A 22,557-nucleotide genomic window follows, 5' to 3' on the forward strand; every position below is an offset into this window, starting at 1 on the left:
AGGTGGTGACTCCAGTTTGTGACGTTAAGAATTGACACTACTGAAACACAGTTAAATAAACATTTTCGCGTTTTACTAAAAATATAATGATTTTATGACTACAACTGTTAAAAGCACAACTCCGGTCCTGGAGGGCCAGTGTCCAGCACAGTTTGGAGGTTTCCCTGCTCAAGCACATCCACTGAACCTTAGAATTAACAGATACGTGTAATCATGTGTTTGAGTAGGTTAATCACCAAACAGTATTGGACACTGGCTGGAGTTGTGCACCCCTGGTCTAAGGTCCAAGTCAGTTAAAAGTCCAAAATGTTTTTAAATTTGACTTTGAACCAGTACAATAGAATCATAGGTATAGTACAATAATAAATAAATAAATAAATTATAAAGGTTCTTTGATTTGTAGCAGAACTCCTTTTGGTGTTATATAGATCCATTCTTTAAAAGTTCTTTAAAGAATCACACAGAACTGGTTGTTTTCCATTATAGACTAAATCCATTTAACCATGAAAACAATTGATGTTACATTCCAGTGATTCTTTGAGTGTTCATATTTCTTTATATGACAATTACCTTTACTAAAGAACTGTTCTGAAGGATGTACACTCTTTAAAAGATAGTTCTTCAGGGGTTCTTTAAAAAAAAGATAGTTCTTTAAAGGCTCTTTAGTAAAGACAATGGTTCTATATAGAACCATGAACACAGAACGAAAGAAAAGGTGTTGCATTGGATGTATTCACACTATTCATTTGCATGCTTGAAGGGTTCTTTGCATGGTGAAATAGTTCTTTAGATTGATAGAGAATGTCTTGTATGTGATTCTATATAAAATCTTTTTGAAAAGGGTTCTATATAGCCCTAAAAAGGGTTCTGCTATTGTTACAATGTCAAGCTTGTAGCTATAGAAGAACACTTTTTGATGCTATATAGAACCATATACAACACATTCTCCATTAATCTGAAAAACCATTTCTCCATGCAAAGAACCCTTTAAGCATCCAAATGGTTCTATAAGTGTTCGTTGTTCTAAATACAACCATTGTGTTTACTAAAAACCCTTGAAAAACCATCTTTTTTAAGAGTGAAGGGCTGATTTTACTGGCCAGTTGGAGACATGACATTTACAAATCAAAAGCCAAAAGCAGTAGTGTAACAGACCAAACACACACACACATACACACACATACACACACACACACACACACACACACACATACCCTCCAATCCAGGCAGTACAGCTACAAGGAGATTACAAGCTCAAGCCGCTGCCTTGCTCATTGAGTTTGACAGAAAGAAGGATAAGGTCAGAGTGAGAGAGGGCATGGCAGGATACAGAGAGTGTGAACGTGACTATGTTAAGGTTTAAAAGGGTAAAAGTCGTTGTGCATGACTTTATGTGTGAGCTTAAACATGTATCTATAGCTATAATAATGATAATATTTGGGTAATATTGGGTAACATAACCTCCAGTTTGCACGCCCTTTAGCATTAGTCTGTTGGCAGATGCTCAGGAGTTCTGACATGTGGCTATTCTCTTGGTGTGTCTCCTTAATTGTTTCTCTTTCACCCTGCCTTCCTTCCTCCTCTTCCTTTTTCATCCATCTTTCTTGACAGAGATGAGTAGATATAGGTTAGTTGGTATGGGTGCATGCTGTCAGTCAATGTTTGTGGATGTCCTGATGGATGAGGTGATGTATTGGATCAGTGGCACCTCTACTGAGAAGAACTAAATTAGATAGAAACCCATATGGACAGAGAGAGAGAGAGAACAGTTGTGCTGTTTCTTCCCCCCCTGTTTTAAATCATATCTTTAGCCACAATGGTGTTTGTCCAGTCTGATTTTGTGTTCTCTATTTCTATTCTCATTGCCAATAGCACTCTGAGAACCTCCAATAAACTGAGAAATCCGTCACTGATCTGACAACATCTAATGAAGGATTTCCACATGCTAAGTTCTCATTAATCTTTTCTGTTGCATGTTCCGTAAGAACTATTCTCAAACAGCTACTGTAAATCCTACCATATCACCTTCCAAACGACCACTCAATACTATATTTTGTGAAACAGCCTATGAGTATGTACCAATTCAGAGGCTGCATCCTTCAAGGATGCGGCCTACGAAGGTGTGTCCTTCGAAGGCTGTGTAAACCTGCAAAGGCTGAACCAAAATGAGATGGTCTGCTCTACGGCAGATTTCCTGTTTGCTTCACAGCGCCGCTGTTCCCGCCCTTAAAATGCTGCTCTTGTCAAGTTCTTTTTAAGTTCTTTTGTTTTTAATTTTTTTCATTTATTAGAGCTGGAGATGCTTCTCTCTGTCTGCTCCTCGCTCCCTAAAACAAAACAAAACGTTAGCGTAAGTTTTGCTTCAGACCACGTTGGCTTTTTTTAAAACATTTGTATCGTTAGCTTAAAGTTTAAACCCAATACTTACATTTAAAAGTGTCTCCTCAGCCACCTTTTGCTCATCTGCTGAGGCCATGTTCTCAAATCCTTGCCGGCACGCAATGAACCTCGGGATATGTTGGCTGGCGAAGGATCCTCCCGTTGAATCCTTTGTTGCCATGGAAAAGAAGGACACATTTCTCGGAGCCTTCGAAATGGGACAGCCAGGTCATGCTGCTGTGATGCAGTTGGCCTTCAAATGCAGCCTCCGAAGGATGCAGCCCCTGAATTGGGACATAGGTCTTGTTCTGGACCTTAAAAGGAAACTTCACAGATATTTCAAAATGTCTGCGTAATTCAGTCACTGAGATTGAACATTTATTCAGAATGATTTGGTGTTAAATGGTGTGCTGCAGAAAAACTTACCGAATTCTTTACAGCGGTGGTGATACGAACCAGGGCTCACAGTGTCTACAACGCAAAATTTAGCCATTTGCTTTACTACCTAAAGGACCAGTGAGCCTATATGTGTCTTCTGAGTTTTCATATGTAATGCTGGTAGTTGTAAAATTGTATTAAAACCAGCAAACAAAAGTTTTCTTTGAGGACTATTTTGCCTTACAACACTAACTATTGGCCAAAACCTAATCTTAAAACAATAACGTAAGCAGCCTTTTCACAACCATCTTTTGTAGCTGCTTCCTATGTAGGTTTTACAGGCATTAAACACTTCAGAGGTCTGGTTCCCATCACAACCCCTGTGAACAATTCTGGCACGTTTATCCAGCAAGTTTGTCTAGAATTGGACATTTCACTTCAGACCACTCTGAATGACTTTGTTTACATCTTAACAGTTTCATTTTGCATACACTTTGAAAAATCTGTGGAATTCCCATTTTACCTGACAGGTGAAGCTGGAATTGGGATTGTGCTGCAATGTCTATTACGAAACAGCTATGATTCTCATCTTCTTTCATGCTGCTGAGGGTGTATATCGCAGTAAATGTTCTTGTTCTCTTCCGTTGGTCTGTTTTTCATAACCTGAGGGCTGTGTGATAGCTACAACATGTTCCAGTCTCGCCACTCAAGGGGAGCGTGTTCTAAAAAGCCTGAGAGCTTCTCTTCATGCCTTATTTATTTACCTTTCCCAAAGCGCTGAACACCAAGGCACACTGTCGTTTATGAAAGAAGACATACAGAAAGCTGGAAGGCTCATCTTTCTTGCACACTTTTAAATATAATGTTTTGCGAATGGGTCTTGGCCAGGACATTAGGGATGTGCATTCCAACTAATTTTTCTATTTACCCTTAAGGGTCAATGAATGGATCATCGAGTAAAAACAGGGAAAGAAAAAAACGACATTAATGTAGAGTTGTAACTTAGCTTTTTAGGTGACAGCACTGGTGTTGCTCAGAAATAAAGCCTCAGACGAAGTGATGAGCTAAAACTACAGCTAACTGGTAGGATGCTTGTGGATTTAGCCAACCTAAGCTGGCGAAGTTAGCCTAGTTTGCGATAAAGCCATGCTACATCTGCCTTCTCAGTCACATACATAGCGATGCGTCCTTGGCAAGCCACTTTCATGTAGGCACTTGTGACTTGCATTTTAAATTCCTGTTAGCCCTCTAGGTCTGAGGGCATTTTTTAGATTTTTGCATATCTTCTTATATTTGCCTTCAAAAGCACTTGCATATAACATGATACGCATACATTTCATATCAAAATGCTCTGTTATCTTTGTCACAACTTTCCAAAACCACTGCAGCAACTTCAACAGCTGTGAACTCCATTTTATATGTGTCTCCAATGTCGAGTAAATGGACAATGAAGGGTTACCAACCTGATGGCTAAGTTTGAATCCACCAATTACACACGATGAGAGGCAAATGACGTTTATCTTAACCCCTCTTCATAGCCTCATAACTCCAGAAGTGAGTCAAGTACGATAAGACGGAATCAAAAGGCCAGATTTTACAAAATCAGGAAATGTTTGAACCCTATTTCTGCACTGTTTTATCACAAAGATAGAGAAACATATATAGAAACATCAAATTTGACACTTGCGGGTGTGATCGTGGACCCCAGAGGGTTAAAATACGACATTTCATATTTTCTCTATCTTTCAGTGATAAAATGTAACAAAGCAATTTCAGTATTTGGATTCTGGCACTAAAACAGTTAACAGAGTCATCAAGTACTTGTGCGCATCCCTGCTGGATGTATGATCCTAAAAAAAGTGGATCTTCTCTGGCACCTTCATTTTTAGTAGTGTGTACATTGCAGTGAGCTTGCACCCTGGGATTAAAACGAACCGCTTGTAGATGTTGTCTTGTTCTGCAAAGATTGTGACCTGATTACAAATGCAGTCAAGGAGATTTTCCTTGTTTGTTTTTAAATGAACTAAGAGGGGGTGTTTTATTTTAGGTGTTCAAGGCATGTTCGTCTGGAAGCATGATGGTACCGTAGGTTTCATTGGTCAGTTGTTTATGATTCAAGTTCACTCAAACCTATAGATTTTTCACAAATGAATAGGCATATCAGGCATTCTACATAATGGGAACACTATAGGAGGCATTATGCATGTCGGCCTCAGGCTAACCCATCTGTCCTCTTTCCCTCAGGTGTGAGAAGTTGGAAGGACAGTAGAAGCTAAAGAGAGAAAGAGCAAGAACGATCCAATATGGCTGCTGAGGAGAAGCCTGGCGTGAAGACCAGTACCTCCATCCTGCCCTGCTTCCTCTTCGTGGAGGTGAGTCAACAAACTTTGGTCTGGAACATGCTTTATACTTTAAAACTACGACCTCTGATGCTCCTAATGTCTTTGCTGTTTGTTGAGGAGGAAAGCTGTACTGAGATGCTTCAAAGCCAATTCTAAGTTCTATGGGAGCTTTTTATCAAAGCTGGTTGTAGAAAAAGATTAATCATGATGGGTTTCTTTTTTCACATCTCTTTTTGATAACTGGTTCACTCTTTTTTGACCTCACTCCCTTTTCATCTCTACATTTCTTGTGTACACAGCTTTCTCTGAGCTAGGGCTGTGTAGTATATTGCTAGTTGTTGTCTTGATATCAACCTTCACAATACTGATGTCTCAGACATCTGTGATATGGAAATGAGCCTCTAGCTGATCACTGAATGTTTTGCTGTGCGCTGTGAGCATCCTGACCAATCGTAGATGTTCTTTGGGTGTTTGGACGAATCAAGGCATTCATGTGATCTAAGAAACGAAAGATTTCGATCAGAATAATACAGCCTGAGGTAAATTCCACTGATCTTTTATACTTTATACCTAATTTGACAAAATGTGAACAGTCTTTCAGAGTGCTTTGATGTGAAATAGTTGAAGAGAAACTTATCAACACTAATTTATTTCTACAAAAGTAATAGGAAGTGATGTCTACAATGCAAATTTTGCCATTTTATTTACTATCCAAAATGACAAACGAACCTTCTGTGTCTTTATATGTGGTGTTCATACAATTGTATGCAAGTTTGGGCACACAAACCTATTTTCTAAACCGCCTATCCTTCTGGGATACGGAGGGGTTCTGGAGTTTATCCCAGCAGTCATTGGGCAGAAGGTAGGATACATCCTGGACAGGTCGCCAGTCCATCGCAGGGCAGACAGACAGACATATATAGCCACACACACAAATCCAGGGGCAAATTAGCATGTCTAATTGGCCTGACAGCATGTCTTTGGACTGTGGAAGGAAACTTGAGCACTGGAGTACCCAGAGGAAACCCACACAGGCACTGGGAGAACATGCAAACTCCACACAGAAAGAACCCTGGTCACCCAGCCGTGGAACCGAACCCAGGCTCTTCTTGCTGTGAGGCGGCAGCAGTAAAGAAGTAAACCTCTGCAGCACACTATCTTAAAAAGCAGTTACTTTAGACATGATCAACTTAAAAAACAGAAAAAATAGTAATTATGGCATGTACAATTGTTTGGACACCATTACAGTTGTAAAGTCTCAGAACATTCTAGATCTTAATTGACTGGTTAAGACTGACAGGTCAAGAATTGCCATTAGGAAAGGTCAGCTAATGACAATTCTAGAGCACAATAAATTCTCTAACACTCAACAACCATGGACTTCTCTAAGCAGCTGGCTCAGGATTTGAAAACGAAGCCAACTGATGCCTACAAAGCAGAGGAAGGCTAAACAAGATATCAAAATTCTTCAAGCTCACAATTTCCACCATTCCAAATGTCATTATGAAATGGCAGTTAAGGAGAACAGTGGAAGTCAGGAAAAGATCTGAAAGACCAATAAAACTCTCAGATAGAACTGCTCACATGTTGACCAAAAGACCAAAGCAAAACCTTCATAAGAAAGCAGAGGACCTGCAGCATTGTTCAACAAACATGATCTGCATTGATAAGTCATCAGAAGCAAACCTTACCTGTGATCTCATTGGAAAAGTCAGAAGTTTGCAAAACAACACCAAAATAAGCCAGATGCATTTTGCAAACAAGTGCTGTAGACTGATAAATAAAAAAAAATGGATATCTTTGCACCAAATGTATGTTTGAAGAAAAGAAGCAGCATGTGACAAAAAGTACACCTTGCCAACTGTTAGGCATGAGGTAGATCTGTTATACTTTGGGGTTGCGCCGCAGCCAGTGGCACAGGAAATTGGAATGCCACAAACTATTAGCAAATTGTGAAAGCACATGTGACACAGCCAAGAAACTGAAGCTGAAAAGAGGCTGACTTCTAAGACAGCACAATGATCCAAAAACGTACCTAAAAATCCACCATGAACTACTTTAAGAAATGCAAGTTGAAGATTTTGGAATGGCCTTCACTGTTCCCACACTTGAACAGCATTGAAAATCTGCTAGGCATGCAAGACAGCTCCAGAATACTACAAGACTAAAGCATTCTGCATTAATCAAGTATGAAGTAACTGCATTAACATTTGCATGATTTTTAAAAAGCTTGCTGCAGAGGTTGAACGTATAGATATCCGAACTCATCGCCCAAGTATAGCCTATGTATGTGAAACACCGACCATGTCACATTCATGGTTCTTCAATGCATTTTTAATATATAACACAATCATTAGATGCAGCACAGTATTCACAATATGGTATTTTGTCCATATTTTGCTGCCCTACTTTGAGCCCCTGCAATTTCTTTGTTGGTGTACACAAAGGTACAAAAATGAGTTGCTAATGCCAAAGAAAAACACTTTATGTTCTCCTTCAATTGAGTGAATTCAACTGAGTTTTTTTAAAGTCATCTATTGAAATGTTCTTTGGGGAACCAAAAGTGTGTCTTAAATGACATTGTTCTAAAGAAGTCTTTTTGACACATCTATTTTTAAGTGCAGAATCAATGATTGTTCATTCCTTTGTTCATGTTTTATATGGGTTTCCAGCCAAGTGTAATACCTAATAGTGTTACAGCCCACCTCTGCACTGCTAAGCAATGTTTTTAGTGGCTTTTCTGTACATCATGTAATCAGATGGCTTACTGTTTGTGCCTGGGAAGTAGAGCGAAAGACTATTAAGGAGCTGCTCTGTTATTACACAGTAAACTCAGTGCTAATTTAACAGGGCTGAGGTTTCAGCCTGATTGAATGTTACATCCTATATTTACTTACTAGGCAATGCCGAGTCATTTATGTGCTGTAATTATCAATTATTAATACAAGGAGGTGCATCATGAGAATATTCCCTGTTGACTGAAGAATGAACAACCTGACTGGCTTTGGATTCTTCAAGCTACAGTAACCAAAGTGTACATCAGTGTCTTGGCAGTGCTGGTAAATATTTCAGCGCTGCGAGGAAGCAGTGTTTATCCCTATGAACAGTGAATGTGTTATATCTCTCCCCTCGCCTCCTCTGTCGCTCTGAGTTTGGTGAAACAAGCCGGTGTGCAGCTGTTGAAGCATTGCTCTGTCTGCAGGAGGTTTTAGTGAGAGGCTGTGGCTGGGATCAGATATGCTTATGTGTTCACAAGGGCTCAAATGCATCTAGAGATATGAAGCAGGCCCTTACACACACTGATGCACATCGTACCACAGCTGGGATGCAGTTCTTGCTTGGTGTGGTGGTAGCACAGTGGTTAGAGCATCAGTTAAGTACCAAGAGACAGTGGTGGAGGAGAACAAGGTGCAAAATCAATAGAGACAATAGACATAGGCCCAAAGCAGCTTCACAGTACTTCAGGCCAAGACCCTGGCAAGAAAAACTCCCTGAGGTGGCTTGAGGAGGAAACCTAAACAGAAACCAAGAGAATCCATCCTCCTAGAGCCATAATCATGAATTCGATTCCCAGCGATGCCACAGCAATCCATGCCCGGAAGTCCGAGAGAGCCTAATTGGCCTGGCTCTCTCTGGGTAGGTAAGATGGCCCACCCTCCCCCCATCACTCAGTACAATGCTAGCCAACATGAGTGTCCGTTAGCTGAGATAACAGAAATGGCAGTTAGCGTTCTCCTCCAAGCTTATTGAGCTGTCCAGTGCAGTACATTAGCAGCAGTTGGAAAAGATGCAGTGGCTGGGTTCATGTATCTCAGAGGAAGCATGCGCTAGCCTTCTCCCTCTCAGCCTGGTAGAATCGTGTGATGGGGAGAGATAACTAGTGGGTGGGATTCGCACTTACTAGGCTGGGTAGAAAAAAAATAAGTAAACAATGAAATGTGGAAATTGCCCTGCGATGGACTGGCGACCTGTCCAGGGTGTATCCTGCCTTCCGCCCGATGACAGCTGGGATAGGCTCCAGCACCCCACCGCGACCCAGAAGGATAAGCGGTTTAGATGATGGATGGATGGATGGATGAAATGTGGAAATTGGGACAAAATCTACCTGGATCAGCATTGTGAAGAAATATCATATTAATTCTTCTACAAGTTTACAAATGCAGTAAAATGAATAAAATGCAGACATTTTAATGCAGTAGTACAGAACTGCCATTTTTCCAGAGTAGAGTAAATGTAGTGCTGTGCAAAAGTCAGAGACCACCATCCATTTATTTCCTTTTCAGTCAGAACAACAAAGATAACTCAAAGCTATGGGTCTGAAAAGAAGATTTGGATTGAGAAGCAAAAAATGCAACCAACTACTAAGACTGAACTTTGGAGGTGTAGAAACATATCCTTGCAGATTTCTTTGTTTCTTTGAAGTGCTAAAAGCAAGGCTTCCGAAAAGAAATATAATAAACACAGAAAGAAATTGTTATATTAGTTGTTTAGGCTTTTGTGTGTAATTTTCTGCTAAATATATGTTTTCTGATTTTTACTTTATACTTAACTTGAACTTAATAGCTGTTCTGGAAATTAAATAAATGAAAAGTAGTCTCTGACTTTTGCACAGTACTATATATATAATGTTAGATTTAAGCATCTGTCCAGTGATTGAAGTACAAGCAACAAATCTTATACAGGATGTATTGGATAAAGTATCTGCACAAGTTCCCCAAAGTAACACATGTAGCCTGAATTGATGTTGCACGACAGGCTCTACATTCAATAACAATAACAACAGGGCACACAACAAGCATGGCAGTGAAAGAGAAATAGAAAACATGCAGATGTTGTTGCTTACACTGGAGATAAAGAACTGTGTTGAGTCGTGTTCCATCATACTGGTTGTTATATGGTCTCCAAAACGAGGTGGTGTTGCCTATTATCAGGTTTTGATATTACATTACAGTGAGGTTGCTGAAGAAGCCCAAGTTTCAGTAAAATATATAATGAATCATGAATCATGACAGTAATCACTCCCAAGGCAAAACCAATCCAGCTTAAACAGGGCGATAGATAACACTGATATCAGCAGGATTAAAGCAAAGGTACACAGATCATACAGAGCAAAGATCCATAAGATAAGTCAGTGAGCGATGTTAAAAGTCTCAGGGGAAGCTGCTTCTATTGGACACTTACACAGTGTCAGAGATATGAACATGGCAGGAGAGAAATACAATATGAGCAGATCAGGAATCAGGTTAGCAGTTCATGAGACTGTTAGTGTACTGTGATGCTGCGTGTGATGTTATCGCTTACTCATACCGCAAAGAGCTGTAAAATTCAAATCAGTCCTCTTACAAATCACAGAGTGTTCCTGACCAGTCACAGATGCTCCAGATGTTCTGTGAATGTTTTCATAAATCAAGGCATTCAGGTACTCTAACACACACACACACATCATCTAAACCGCTTATCCTTCTGGGTCGCGGTGGGGTGCTGGATCGGTACTCTAACAAAGGCAGATCATTTTGGTCAACATAATGCTAGCCAGTCTTTCATTATGAAGCAATAAACGTTCATCAGCATGTTTAAAGTAATCGAAAAAATGACTTTCTCTTGCTTTTGAGAAAAAAAGGAGTTCGAAGTAATACGTAAACATTGTCAAAGTTTCAAAATGTACCTTTCACTACCCAGTCCATACTGTTCATATATGGAAAACATGCTGCAAAGACAGCCTGTGATGTCATAAGAAGTGCTTTAAATGAAGCACAGTACAGGACAGCAATCAGATCATAGCTCATTTAACTTATATCAGTCTGAAAGGCATAATAACAAAAACAGTCTCTTTACTTCTAAGGGACAAAGAGAGGTTGGAAAATGGTCATGTATTATAATTATGACCATTTTTGGTGTATAAAATCACACCAATGTTATAAGTGGGCCTCAAGGGAAAAAAGTAAAAAGCAACAAAAATGTTTTATATCAGGCTTTTAGTGTGTTGCAGGGAATATCACAATCACAGTATGTACCAATGTAATGTGTATTATGGTATTTCATCTATTTCTGCAGTCCTAGTGCACAATCTGGCTAATAAGTGCATTGCACATCACACTGTTTAGTGATGGGGTTTTGATTATACATTGCATGTGAGAGGAGATTTGTCAAATATTTTGAGGTAAAGCTTACCTTATTCCCAAATTTAAGACACGTCTTTTTAGCTGCAACTGGGAGTTTTGTGAAATGCATTTAAACTGGCAGGAATTTACATGTAGAGCTGATTGGATTTCATGATTTAAACAACAAGGAGGAAAAGAATCATCCAAGATTTTGGAAGGCTCAAACAGAGGGAGGCTGAGATGAGACACACAAATTCCCACTCTGGCATTTCTACTGCCGTTACTATGGAGACCAATCAGCTGGATTTCTTGCCGTCCGTCTGTCTGCCCACCCTTCTATCTCTCCGTCCCTCAATTTCATCTTTCAGCTTTTTTCACTCTATTTTTCTTCTGTCAGTCTCCTTTTGTCTGTTTCTCCATGTGTAGCGCACTGTACTGCCTGTTTTCTCTCTCTGTTTGTCATATTAAAGCAAATGCAAAGTGAGGTCATAACTTCACACTATCTCTGCATTGGTGACTGTATGATTAACATGCTCTCAAGGAATGATGTAAATTCCAGACATCCATTCAGTTTGATTTGGATTCTTTAAGCCATAATTTAGTGCATTATAAAATCAAATTTTTCATGATTCATTTAGATTTGACTACTTTGGTATGATTATTTCAAAAGAAGTAATTAGGGATGCATCGATCTGTGAGTTTTGGGTTGATGCCGATATTTAATATCTGATATACAATATTTTTCATGTACATATCTGCAGATGCTGATATAGTCATGAGTTTGGGTACCCCTGGTCCATTTACATGTTTTGTTGATTTTCTGAGTGAAAATAAGCTAAAACACACACACACACACACACACACACACACACACACACACACACACACACAGACACACACACATAAATATGTATATATATGCTGTGTAAATTGTAAATGAATGTAAGTAAAAACAGAATGCAATGATTTGCTGCTGTTCAACAGTCCTGGGTCTTCTTTGCCAGATTTTTCATTTCATGATGCGCCAAATGTTTTCTATTGGTGAAAGGTCTGGACTGCAGACAGGACAGTTCAGCACCTGGACTCTTCTTCTGTGAAGCCATGCTGTTGTGATGGATACAGTATGTGGTTTAGCATTGTCTTCCTGAAATATACAAGACCTTCCCTGAAAGAGGCGTTGTCTGGATGGGAACATATGTTGTTTTAAAACCTCTATATACAGTTCAGCATCAATAATGCCTTTCCAGATGTATAAGCTGCCCCTGCCATTGGCACTAATGCAACCCCATACCATCAGAGATGCAGGCTTTTGAACTGTGCGCCGACATGCTGGATGGTCCCTCTCTTCTTGAGTCTGTAGGACATGGCATCCGTGGTTTCCAAAAAGAATTTCAAATTTTCATTCACCTGACAACAGAACAGTTTTCCATTTTGCCTCAGTCCATTTTAAATGAGCTTTGGCCCAGAGAAGACGGCGGCATTTCTGGATCGTGCTGACATATTGCTTCTTCTTTGTATGATACAGCTTTAACTTGCATTTGTGGATTGCACGGTGAACTGTGTTCACAGGCAATGATTTCTGGAGGTGTTCCTGAGCTCATGCAGTGATTTCCAGTACAGAATCATGCCTGTTTTTAATGCAGTGCCGCCTGAGGGCCCATAGATCACGAGCATCCAATATTGACTGTCTGCCTTGTCCCTTGCATACAGGGAATTATTCAAATTCACTGCATCTTTTGATGATATTACATACTGTAGGTGGTGGAAAATCTTCACAATTTTACGTTGAGGAACATTTTTTCTGAAATTGTTCCACAGTTTTTAGACTCAACCTGTGCCCATCTTTGCTTCTGAGAGACTCTGCCTCTCTAAAATGCTCTTTTTATAAGCAGTCATTGGAGTAAGTTGAAACTTGCTCCGCAAGCTGTTTTTATTAGTACGACTTACTTTTCTAGCCTTTTTATATATATAATGCTGTATTTGAGTTTATTCCCTGTAGAGGATGTTATTTTCACTTAGCAACCAACAAAACAATCATTTCACAGGGGGTGTTCAGAAATGTGTATAAAATGTAGAAATTAGGACAATATTTACCTTAATTAGCATGACAGGGAATGTAAAGCTTATTTGTAGAGAGTTACATATGCAGTAATATGAAAAAAGTACAGATATTATAGATCAGTAGCCCAGCATTACCTAGGTGCTTTTCCAGAGTGTAATAAATACATCATTAAATAATGGTTTGATAGACCAATCAGATCTAAACCTTTGTCCGATGTTGATATTTTAAAAAATCTTTTTTAATTGTTTAAAGCAAATATTCTGCATCCATAAAAATGCTAAAAAAAACTAATGCACAAATGTAAATGGAGCTATTAACACAGGGGTGAAATATTGACAATTAAAATAATAAACCAAACTTAGATTTTTATGCTTTTCAAAAATTTTGGATTGGATGATAAAGTGGTGTCAGGCACATTCCTCCCCCCCCAAAAAAAAACATTAAATGTGGCATGTGCAAAAATTATGGCACATTTTACACTTAAAAACTCAGCAAACACAGAAATTGTGCATTAAATTTTGCACAATTTTCCCATTGCCTCATGCTGATGTGTTGACTCAGTCATGTTTGTCCAACAAGAAAATAAGACTAACATCCAGACAGCTGGTGTATTTACAAACTTTCATATTCTATACAAACTACATCCAAATTGATTCCCTTATTAAAACACACTCTGGTTGTTAGCTTCCGTGAACAAGAATGAAAATCCATTGTTTGATGATTAAAGTGAACTGTTATGTTTTACTATTTTATGGTTTTTGAAGTTTATAAAACTTCAGAGTTTTAACAACATTGCAAAGCATTACTAACACTTACTAGCTGGGCCTTTGGGAGCCAGAATGTACCATACACTGTTTCAAAATAGATTTAAAAGCTTATATGATAGTTGCCATTTGATGGTGTTTTGAATTATTACCTTGGTGACTCAGTGACCCTAAACGTGGGACCTTAGAGTCTTGGGAACGTAAGTACGCTCCTCATGTGTGTATCCGATGATTGGCTCATAGGCTTTATCCTAGCATGTTAGCATTTTAAGTGTTAAAATTTAGCATTGTGCCATCATTTGCATTCATATTGCATTCAGTTTCAGTCTTGTGCTAGAAATCAGTAATAATTGAATTGATTATACAACATGTTTACAGCAAGAAAATGTGCATTAGCAGTATTAGCCTTAGCGGTATGTGTTTAGCATTTACATGAATCCTAGTGGGGGTGATAAATGGAAAATTTAGGAATGCACAATCAGTATATCAGCGCTGTGTATGAATGCTGCTGCTACACCTGTGCCTAAAGGTGTGCATAATAATGCAGGACTCATTGTGCTAAACAGCCAGTTGCTTCTTACTTTCAATAGTATTTAATCCATGTTACTGAAAAAGGCAGCTGATTTAAAATAAAAAAAAACATTAATTGCAAGTTTGGCTGATTCAAGAGCAAATAATTTGCGAGTTTGGCTGAAAAAAGTACTAAAAAAAATTTCTTGTGTGTTTCATGTGTTCATTTACCCCACACAATGTGAGCTTTGGATTAAATAAAAGACCAATAAAAATCTGCTAAATAATCTCTCATTGTCCAGTTTGGCTGTAAAGAGATTAGAATTAAAATTCATAATCAGTGCATCCCCTCCATATGCAAGCGAGTGGGAGAGTGAGCATGAGAGACAGAGAAAGAGAGAGATTAAGTCTTTTATGCTAATTATTTATAAAGGCCTGTGACAGTTCTGAGGAAAAAGGGAACTTTGTTTTTTTGTATCTTTCAGTAGGGGGCGCTGTTGGAGCAGTACGTATTTTCTGTCTGTTTTGGCTGCAGTACTGATTCTGTCCACTGTGGTGTGATGGCACTCTATGTGAGTGCTTTATTCAGAATAAATTCATTTTACTGATTTTTTTTTCTTGCTTTCATTTACCATTCACAGTTGAATCTGTTACGGTGAGCTAACCTGGAACGTCAGAATTGTTTGTATCTGTAGACGTTCATGTGTAGTTCCTTACTCACAGACACGGAAACACACATACACGCACATACACACTCTCATTAGCACCACACTGAGGGATCACACACCTTGCGCAGTGTGTGTTTGGCTGGCATTCTTGTCCCTATAAATATCAGGCGTCTGACGGCGGCTAACACTTGTTCACTCGCACCTGTCGCAGAGAGGAAGTCTTTCAACTGAAGACATGCACACACACGCACACAGCCCACACACACACACACATACACCGCTCTGTGCTTTGATCAGCCGGGCAACCCTGAATAATGCTTTCTTTGGTTACAGTCTGTTAAAGGCCTTCTTATGTGCTTAAAGAGAGTGAGAATGGACAGATGAAGAGGTATTAGAACTAAACTACAACAGAAAACTCCTACTAAGAGATGACAAACATGCTGTGTGTAAATGAGCCAAGAAACGGAGGAGGATCAGATCCAGTTCTGTCCTTTAAAGGTGAAGTCTGATAATTTTCCAAAATGTCTGTATAATTACATGGTTAAAATGTAAAGTCATTCAGAGGAGTTCTAGAGATGTTCTAGAGATTCTACTGAGACAGAATTGTTCACAGTGGTTGTGATAGGAACGAGACATCTGAAGCATTTAATGCCTCTGAAAGGCACTAAGTACGAATATACTGCCTGATGTCTGAGGCATTGCTTTACAACAGTTCTGAGATAAGTTTTAGGCCTAAATCTGTTTGTACATTCATGGTGGAGGGGAACATATGGGGCACTTTAAGCTTAAATAGTCCATAAAGAAAATGTTAAGGGGACTGTTATCAACAACTATTATCAACAATCCATATTAATCTCAGAAGCCATGTGTAGGTTTACTGGTTGTTTTGGATAGTAAATAAAATGGCTGTATTTGGGTTGTAGACAGTGTGACCCCTGGTTCCTATCACCACCACTGTAAAGAAATCTGAGTTGGTAAATTTCTGTACATGCACCATTTCACATCAAACCAATCTCAATAAATTGAATTCATCATATGAAAAATTTTGACAAGTCCCACCTTAATTATCATTACTATATCCATCAAACTGTGTAAGATTTATGGGGATTAGAAGTGGAGTATAGTATACAAAACCATGTTTTCATTAGTGTATAATGTATCTATTAATCATTGTGTTTTTGTTAGCTTAGAATGAGCCCTTCATATCTGCAAAGGGAGCAGGTCCTCCTCCAACAAAGGCTGCCATGTTCCGGTTGCTGCCAGTGCTGGCTGTTTTGTGTTGTGAGAAGTTTGAGAACCCAGATTTTGACAAATGAAGAACAAGCAAGAAAGGGTGAATCCTCATCGTCAAAGATGCAAAAACCTGACAACCGCCATAGGTTCTACTACACGTTTGGAAAGGGAGGGGTGAGGGAGTTTAGTTCAGTTGGTTGCAATCTGCAACCTCACCGCTAGATGCCACTAAATTTCACACACGGCACCTTTAAAGCAGCAGGTTTTTAGACCAAATGAGGAGAACGTTTGAGATAAAAAAAAAACTGCCCCGTCAGATGAGCTAATGTTAAATGTGTCTTTTAGAGAACTTGAATGAAACAATAGCAATGATGTGTGCAAGTGCATTAGTATTTACACAGAATGTTTAAATCTGTAATATGAGCACTGTAGAATCACATTAAATCTGACTAATGATCAGCAGCTAAATTAAGAAAAGATAACGTAGTTACTGATCTTAACATTGCTCTGTTAATTATCATTAGACATCATATCAGAATGTCTATTAGCAAGTACAGTCGCTCAGATAAAGTTTAGTTGTGTCTGTTACTAGTTTCACCACTGTGAAAACCTTTTCAGCTTCAGGAATGAAATGAAAACAAAACCATCCTCCAGATCATCACGAGAGTGTGTTTGAATTACATGTTTCTCCGTAGTATCATTTATAGCTGCATTACGTAAGATGATGTGTGTGCGCTGCTGTGTGTGCTGCTGTGAGTGTGCTGCTGTGAGTTGCCCTGTAAAGCCTGAAATAATAATTGAAAAGTTAGAGGTGTTGGATAAGATTTTGTGGGAGTTTTTTCGGACCACCTTATACATCTTTACATATTAACTGCGCAGGCACAGGCTCAAAAAGATGTTTCGATGTTTCAAATGTCTCGAATGTAAAATCAACATGGTACTGATGAAGATATGATGACACTAGTTAATAATTCACTTCCATCCTCGGAAGACATGTCCTGCTCTTTGAGTACTCTTTCAGTGCTCGCACTCGTCAGTTTCATCTGAAGCACAACCGACGTTAAAAAATATCTTTCTGTGCATTGCGTGTGATTACACATTTCCACCTGAGAGGTCTCCAAAGGCCCAAGATGCAGCTAAGTGCAGGTTTCTCACTAATTTACCTCAAGCGACGTTCTTACTGCAGTTTATTTTGAGGAGTTTTGCTAGAGCTTTTCCTTTGCTTGATGGAAGAAGTAGTGTTTAGTGATGACTGTGTTGGCAGAGACAAACACACACACACACACATACACACACACACACATACACACACATACTCTAATACAAGCGTCCAAAAAAATTCACCACACACACAAAGAGCTTCCAAATAAATTCGCCACAGTTGTACCAAAATAAAGGCCTTCATGTGCCAGCATACGCTCTCTCTCTCTCTTTGCTGGCCTCTGTTCTGTACTTTCACTCGTTCCTCTGGAACCGCACTCCTCCTCCTCCTCGTCCTCCTCCTCCTCCTCCTCCTCCTCCTCCGCTCTCTGCCTTTCTTCCTCCCACAGCAGAGAAGAGGACCAGGCCAGAATTTTCCCAAAAATCTCTCACAATCTCTTTCATACTCATCCGTTCTATTCCATCCTTTCAGCTGCTCTTCAGAATTCTCTCTTCATCAGCAGCAGTAATATTTCTATAGTCTAAATCTCTGACCTCACATGATTTCACCTGATAACAAGAGAGGTAAAACACAGAGATAAAAATCTCGGACAGTGATTAATTTTGATTGCAGTTTCCTTAGAGTATGATTCTGGACTTTGTGAGATAAATTTTAATTTCACCACAATTCTTTTTAATTTAGTATGATTTAGGATTAGGATTATAAAAAAAAAGTACACCGAGTACATGAATGTGATGGAGCTGTTTATACAGTAGTGGAATGTAGAGAACAACACAATGAGACAACGTTTTACAATTTTTTATATATTTGAAAATATTTTTAATTTTTTAATTTAATTTAATTTAATTTTATTTTCGTGAAAGAATTAGTGCATACTTTATTGAATATTACTGTAATTGAGGCAGATTAGTTGGCACATTCAAAACAATTAAGACATTTTTAGCTGTAGTAATCTCTCTCTCTCCCTCTCTCTCTCCCTCTCTCACTCCTTCCCTCTTTTTCTTTCTTTCTCTCTCTCTCACTCCCCCTCACTTTCTCTCTCTCACTCTTTCTTTTTCTTTCTTTCTCTCCCTCTTTCTCTATCTTTTTCTTTTCCTCTCTCTTTTTCTCTCTCTCACTCTCTCTTTTTCTTTCTTTCTCTCTTACTCCCCCTCACTCTCTTTTTCTTTTCCTCTCTCTTTCTCTCTCTCACTTTTTCTCACTCTCTTGCCTTTCTCTTTTTCTATCTGTGCCTCTCTTTCTCTCTGTCCCTCTCTCTTACACTCTCTTCCCTCTCTCTCTCTGTCTCTCTCTCTCTCTCCTCCAGTCCCTCTCTCGCTCTCTCTCCCTCAAACTGTCACTCTCTCTTTTCATGTGTCTTCTGCACACAGTGTTAGTCATATTGAATTGGAAGTTATTATGCACTCGTGCTCACAGGCCGCCACACTTACATGCGCAAGTACAGGGTAACAGGACAGACACACACACACACACACACACACACACACACACACACACACACACCACATACCTTTATGCCTGTGGATTCACTCCTACCTTGAACTCCCCAGTCCTGCCTGGTCGTTTCTGCTCTGCTGAATCTTCCAGAGTCGTTGCCTCGAGCTGAACACAACAACAAAAACTTCCTCATCAGACATCTGCTCTGTATGAGGGGTTAGACAGAGAGAGAGAAAAGTAGGGAAAGAGACAGAGGGGGAGACATTAATGATCCGTTTACCTGACGAGGAACAATAAGAAGATCTTCTATCTTTTTCGTAGTTTGGCGTTGTTGGTTCAGACAGTGAATCGGCACCGTCAAAACCTCTTAACGTGGTTTAAGGCTTTTTTGTTGTTTTTTCCTCTTAAACTTTTTTAAACCTTTTTTTTTTCCTCTTTCGAAAACACTAAATGCCCTTTATGTGCATTTATGTCTGAACATTTTAAATAAATGGACTAAATGTACTTGCCACATTTATGCACATTAAGAATGTATTAATATTAATTAATATTAATATTTAATAAATTATATTATATTTATAGTTGATTTTGCAGTTAGCCTTAATTTCCAGGCTATAGTATTGTCTGGAGAAAGAGAGTCACAGTTATGGATCGCATTCGAGAGAGAGGAATGTGTTTCAAACACAGACTGGTCAGTTTTTTGTAGTAAATGTAATATTCACAGATTATTAAATTCCAGAGTCTGGAAAAAGCAGCATTTATTTATTGCCTTCATCTTTCAGGCACAGTGAAACCGCAATGAAGTCTTTAACTGGAGAGAGAGAGAGAGAGAGCGAGAGAGAGAGAGAGAGAGAGAGAGCGAGAGAGAGAGAGAGAGAGAGAACGGTGTATTAAAACAGTCATATGCAAAAGTTCACATCCTCTACAGAGAACTCACTTCTGCACTTTTTAATTAATTTAACATATTGGAGGAAAAATAAATCATAAAATGTGGCCTGTGCAAAAGTTATGGTACATTTTTATATTATATGTTTTTCCCAAAATGTAAAATAAATAGAAATTTTGCACTAAATCACCCACCATTTAGGTTTGTGCTCTGTAGAGGATGCGTTAAATTATTTTCATGTAGAAAACCAACGAAACATGTAATTTGACCAGGGGTGTCAAAACTTTTGCAAATAACTATTATGCTTGCATGTGCATGTACTTACGTATTTTTTGGTGGGTGATTCTCTACCCTACTATACCTGATACACACATACCAGCGCAACACACACTACCATGTCAGTGTATGCTGTGAATGATCCACCACCCAAATAATATCTGGTCAGTGGTGGTCCTATGGTGGTTCCTTTGCATTGATGGACGACGTAGAGGGTGGCTGACAAATCAAAATCAAAAGAGGAGATTTGAGCGACTGAAGTACCTTCAGATAACCTAATGCTAAAATGAATGCTAAAGCTAATAGTGGGGCTGATTGGTGCAACACTAGATGGTGAGGAGGACTTGTCGTCTTATACTTGAGGTCTTTTAGCAAACTTTAATGAAACAATACAAATGCTGGCATCCATAGAAGTGCATTATTGTTTATCTTCACACATATTTACTTGACTGATTTTCCAAGAAAAGCTAACTTAATTAGCTAACTGACCGAACAGTGTTCTGTAGTGTAATATATCATTAAAAAGCCAATTAAAATGTCTATTAGAAAATGCAATAACTTAAAGTTTAGCTTAGCTTAGGGCCAATGTAAGTTTTCCAGCCACAGGTGTGAATGTGGTACATAATTTAATCCTAAACTTTTTCAGCTTCAGAATCAGGATAGCGTGTCTGAATAAACCCTTTTCACACTTCTATGTCCAACGCAGGAGAAGTCATCATAGTAGAGAAGACATTACTGCAGTGGTGGCATTTACAAATGAGAATGTGAGCCTCCTTTTAATGGAGGAGCAAAGGAGCAAACTTGACAAGGGCTACAAACATTTCTTTGAGAACCTGCATGACTCTGAAGTTGAGTTCAGGAACTTATGTCTCTAATGTTTGCTAGACTATAGTAAACATGTGCAGGTTGGGAGTAAAGATAGTCAGTTATACCTTATTGTCTTTTGGTTGAATTATGTGGTTTAACTGGCATGATAATGTTTAATTATGTCAGTGTTTTAGCAATAATATCAGTAATGCTAACGTATACTATGCAGAAGCATCATAACATACTAATCAATACAATTACCACACACAAAGAGCCCTTTGGCCTGTTCACTAGCTTGTCTACCTAACGTTAGGAAACTAACACCATTTTAAAATTTTATTTATAGATAATGTCACATATTCTATTCGCACACAGCTTTTCAGCTTCTTTAAATCCAAACCGCTTGCCCACCCACTGGTGAAGCTTTTATTAGCTGCTTTTAACATAGACCTTGTCAGACTTGCTCCTGTCTGAAAATAAAAACTTCTTTACTAAACAAATGATGTCTTTCATGGAAAAATTAGGTAAAAATATGCAAGCTTGGGGTGGACAATATGTCAGAAATATGATCACAATACTTCAAGACATTTTCATGATAATATTTAGTTTTTTTCTGAGATTTAATAAATTGGAACAGACAAAATTGAATCTGTAGTGCCACAAATAAAAAAAGGTATATTAATAATAATAATAATAATAAGTAGAAGATATCCTACAACTACAATGATTTTTATTTAATGTTTTACAAACAGCACTGCAATAGATCCAATTCAACAGGCCTTATTAAATCATTGGTCTTTAAGGTCTGTCAATAACCACAAAAAAAGCATACTGTGGCATAATTTATTAAAATATCAATAACATATTGTCATATAGCCCACCCCTAGTGTGAACTCTGAACATTCTCATTTATAAATGGTGGTAATGCTGTAATGGTTTCCCTACTGTGACAATTTCTGCTGCCTTGAATATGGAAGTATGAAAGGGGTCCATTACATGTTCCCCATTTAACCATCTAACTTTCTTATAATATGGACAGCAATTCCAGCAACAAAGTAGGTGTACCTAATAAACTGGTAACTCAATGTACATGTGTGGGACTTGCAGTGCACTTGTAACTGCATGTGTGTGTGTCCGGGTCCTTGTGTGTGTGTTGGGGAGGTTGTCTCTGTGCTCTTAATGGACAACATATTTTTGATGGCAGGCCCCAGTGCTGCACCTTCGATCTACAGCAGTAATGCTGCTAACACAGAAGTGCTCTTTGAGCGAGCGAGGCTCTAACATGGCTCTGAAACACTAGTGCACCTGTGGGAGCCACACACCATTACAGAGGAGCAGAGAGAAATGACACAAACTGAAATGCTGAAGAGATTTACTGCATGTTTGGGGACGTATTGTTTCAGTATTCATCCATGTGCTGTGATTTTTAGTTATGGTGGTACGCTCAGTACACTGAGAACAGTAATAATTAACCCAACAATAACAAACACATGATGTAATTTCATATTAATTATTTCTCACTCATAGATCATTTAAACAAGCAGCAAAATTA

The 22,557-nt window shown here is 38.7% G+C and overlaps 1 protein-coding gene across 2 annotated transcripts in view; it reads left to right on the forward strand.

Annotated features, from left to right (window-relative positions):
• plppr2a (phospholipid phosphatase related 2a) overlaps positions 1 to 22,557 on the forward strand; it is a 73,835-nt gene that overhangs the window by 1,457 nt on the left and 49,821 nt on the right. For both annotated transcript variants that reach the window (XM_036589325.1, XM_036589326.1), the window contains exon 2: positions 5,002 to 5,129. In XM_036589325.1, coding sequence (XP_036445218.1) covers positions 5,061 to 5,129 — 69 coding nt within the window. In that variant the 5' untranslated portion in view covers positions 5,002 to 5,060. The remainder of the gene's footprint in view (positions 1 to 5,001; positions 5,130 to 22,557) is intronic.

This window comes from Colossoma macropomum, unplaced genomic scaffold (genome assembly GCF_904425465.1).
Source record: "Colossoma macropomum unplaced genomic scaffold, Colossoma_macropomum, whole genome shotgun sequence".
In the NCBI taxonomy this organism is placed as follows: domain Eukaryota; kingdom Metazoa; phylum Chordata; class Actinopteri; order Characiformes; family Serrasalmidae; genus Colossoma; species Colossoma macropomum.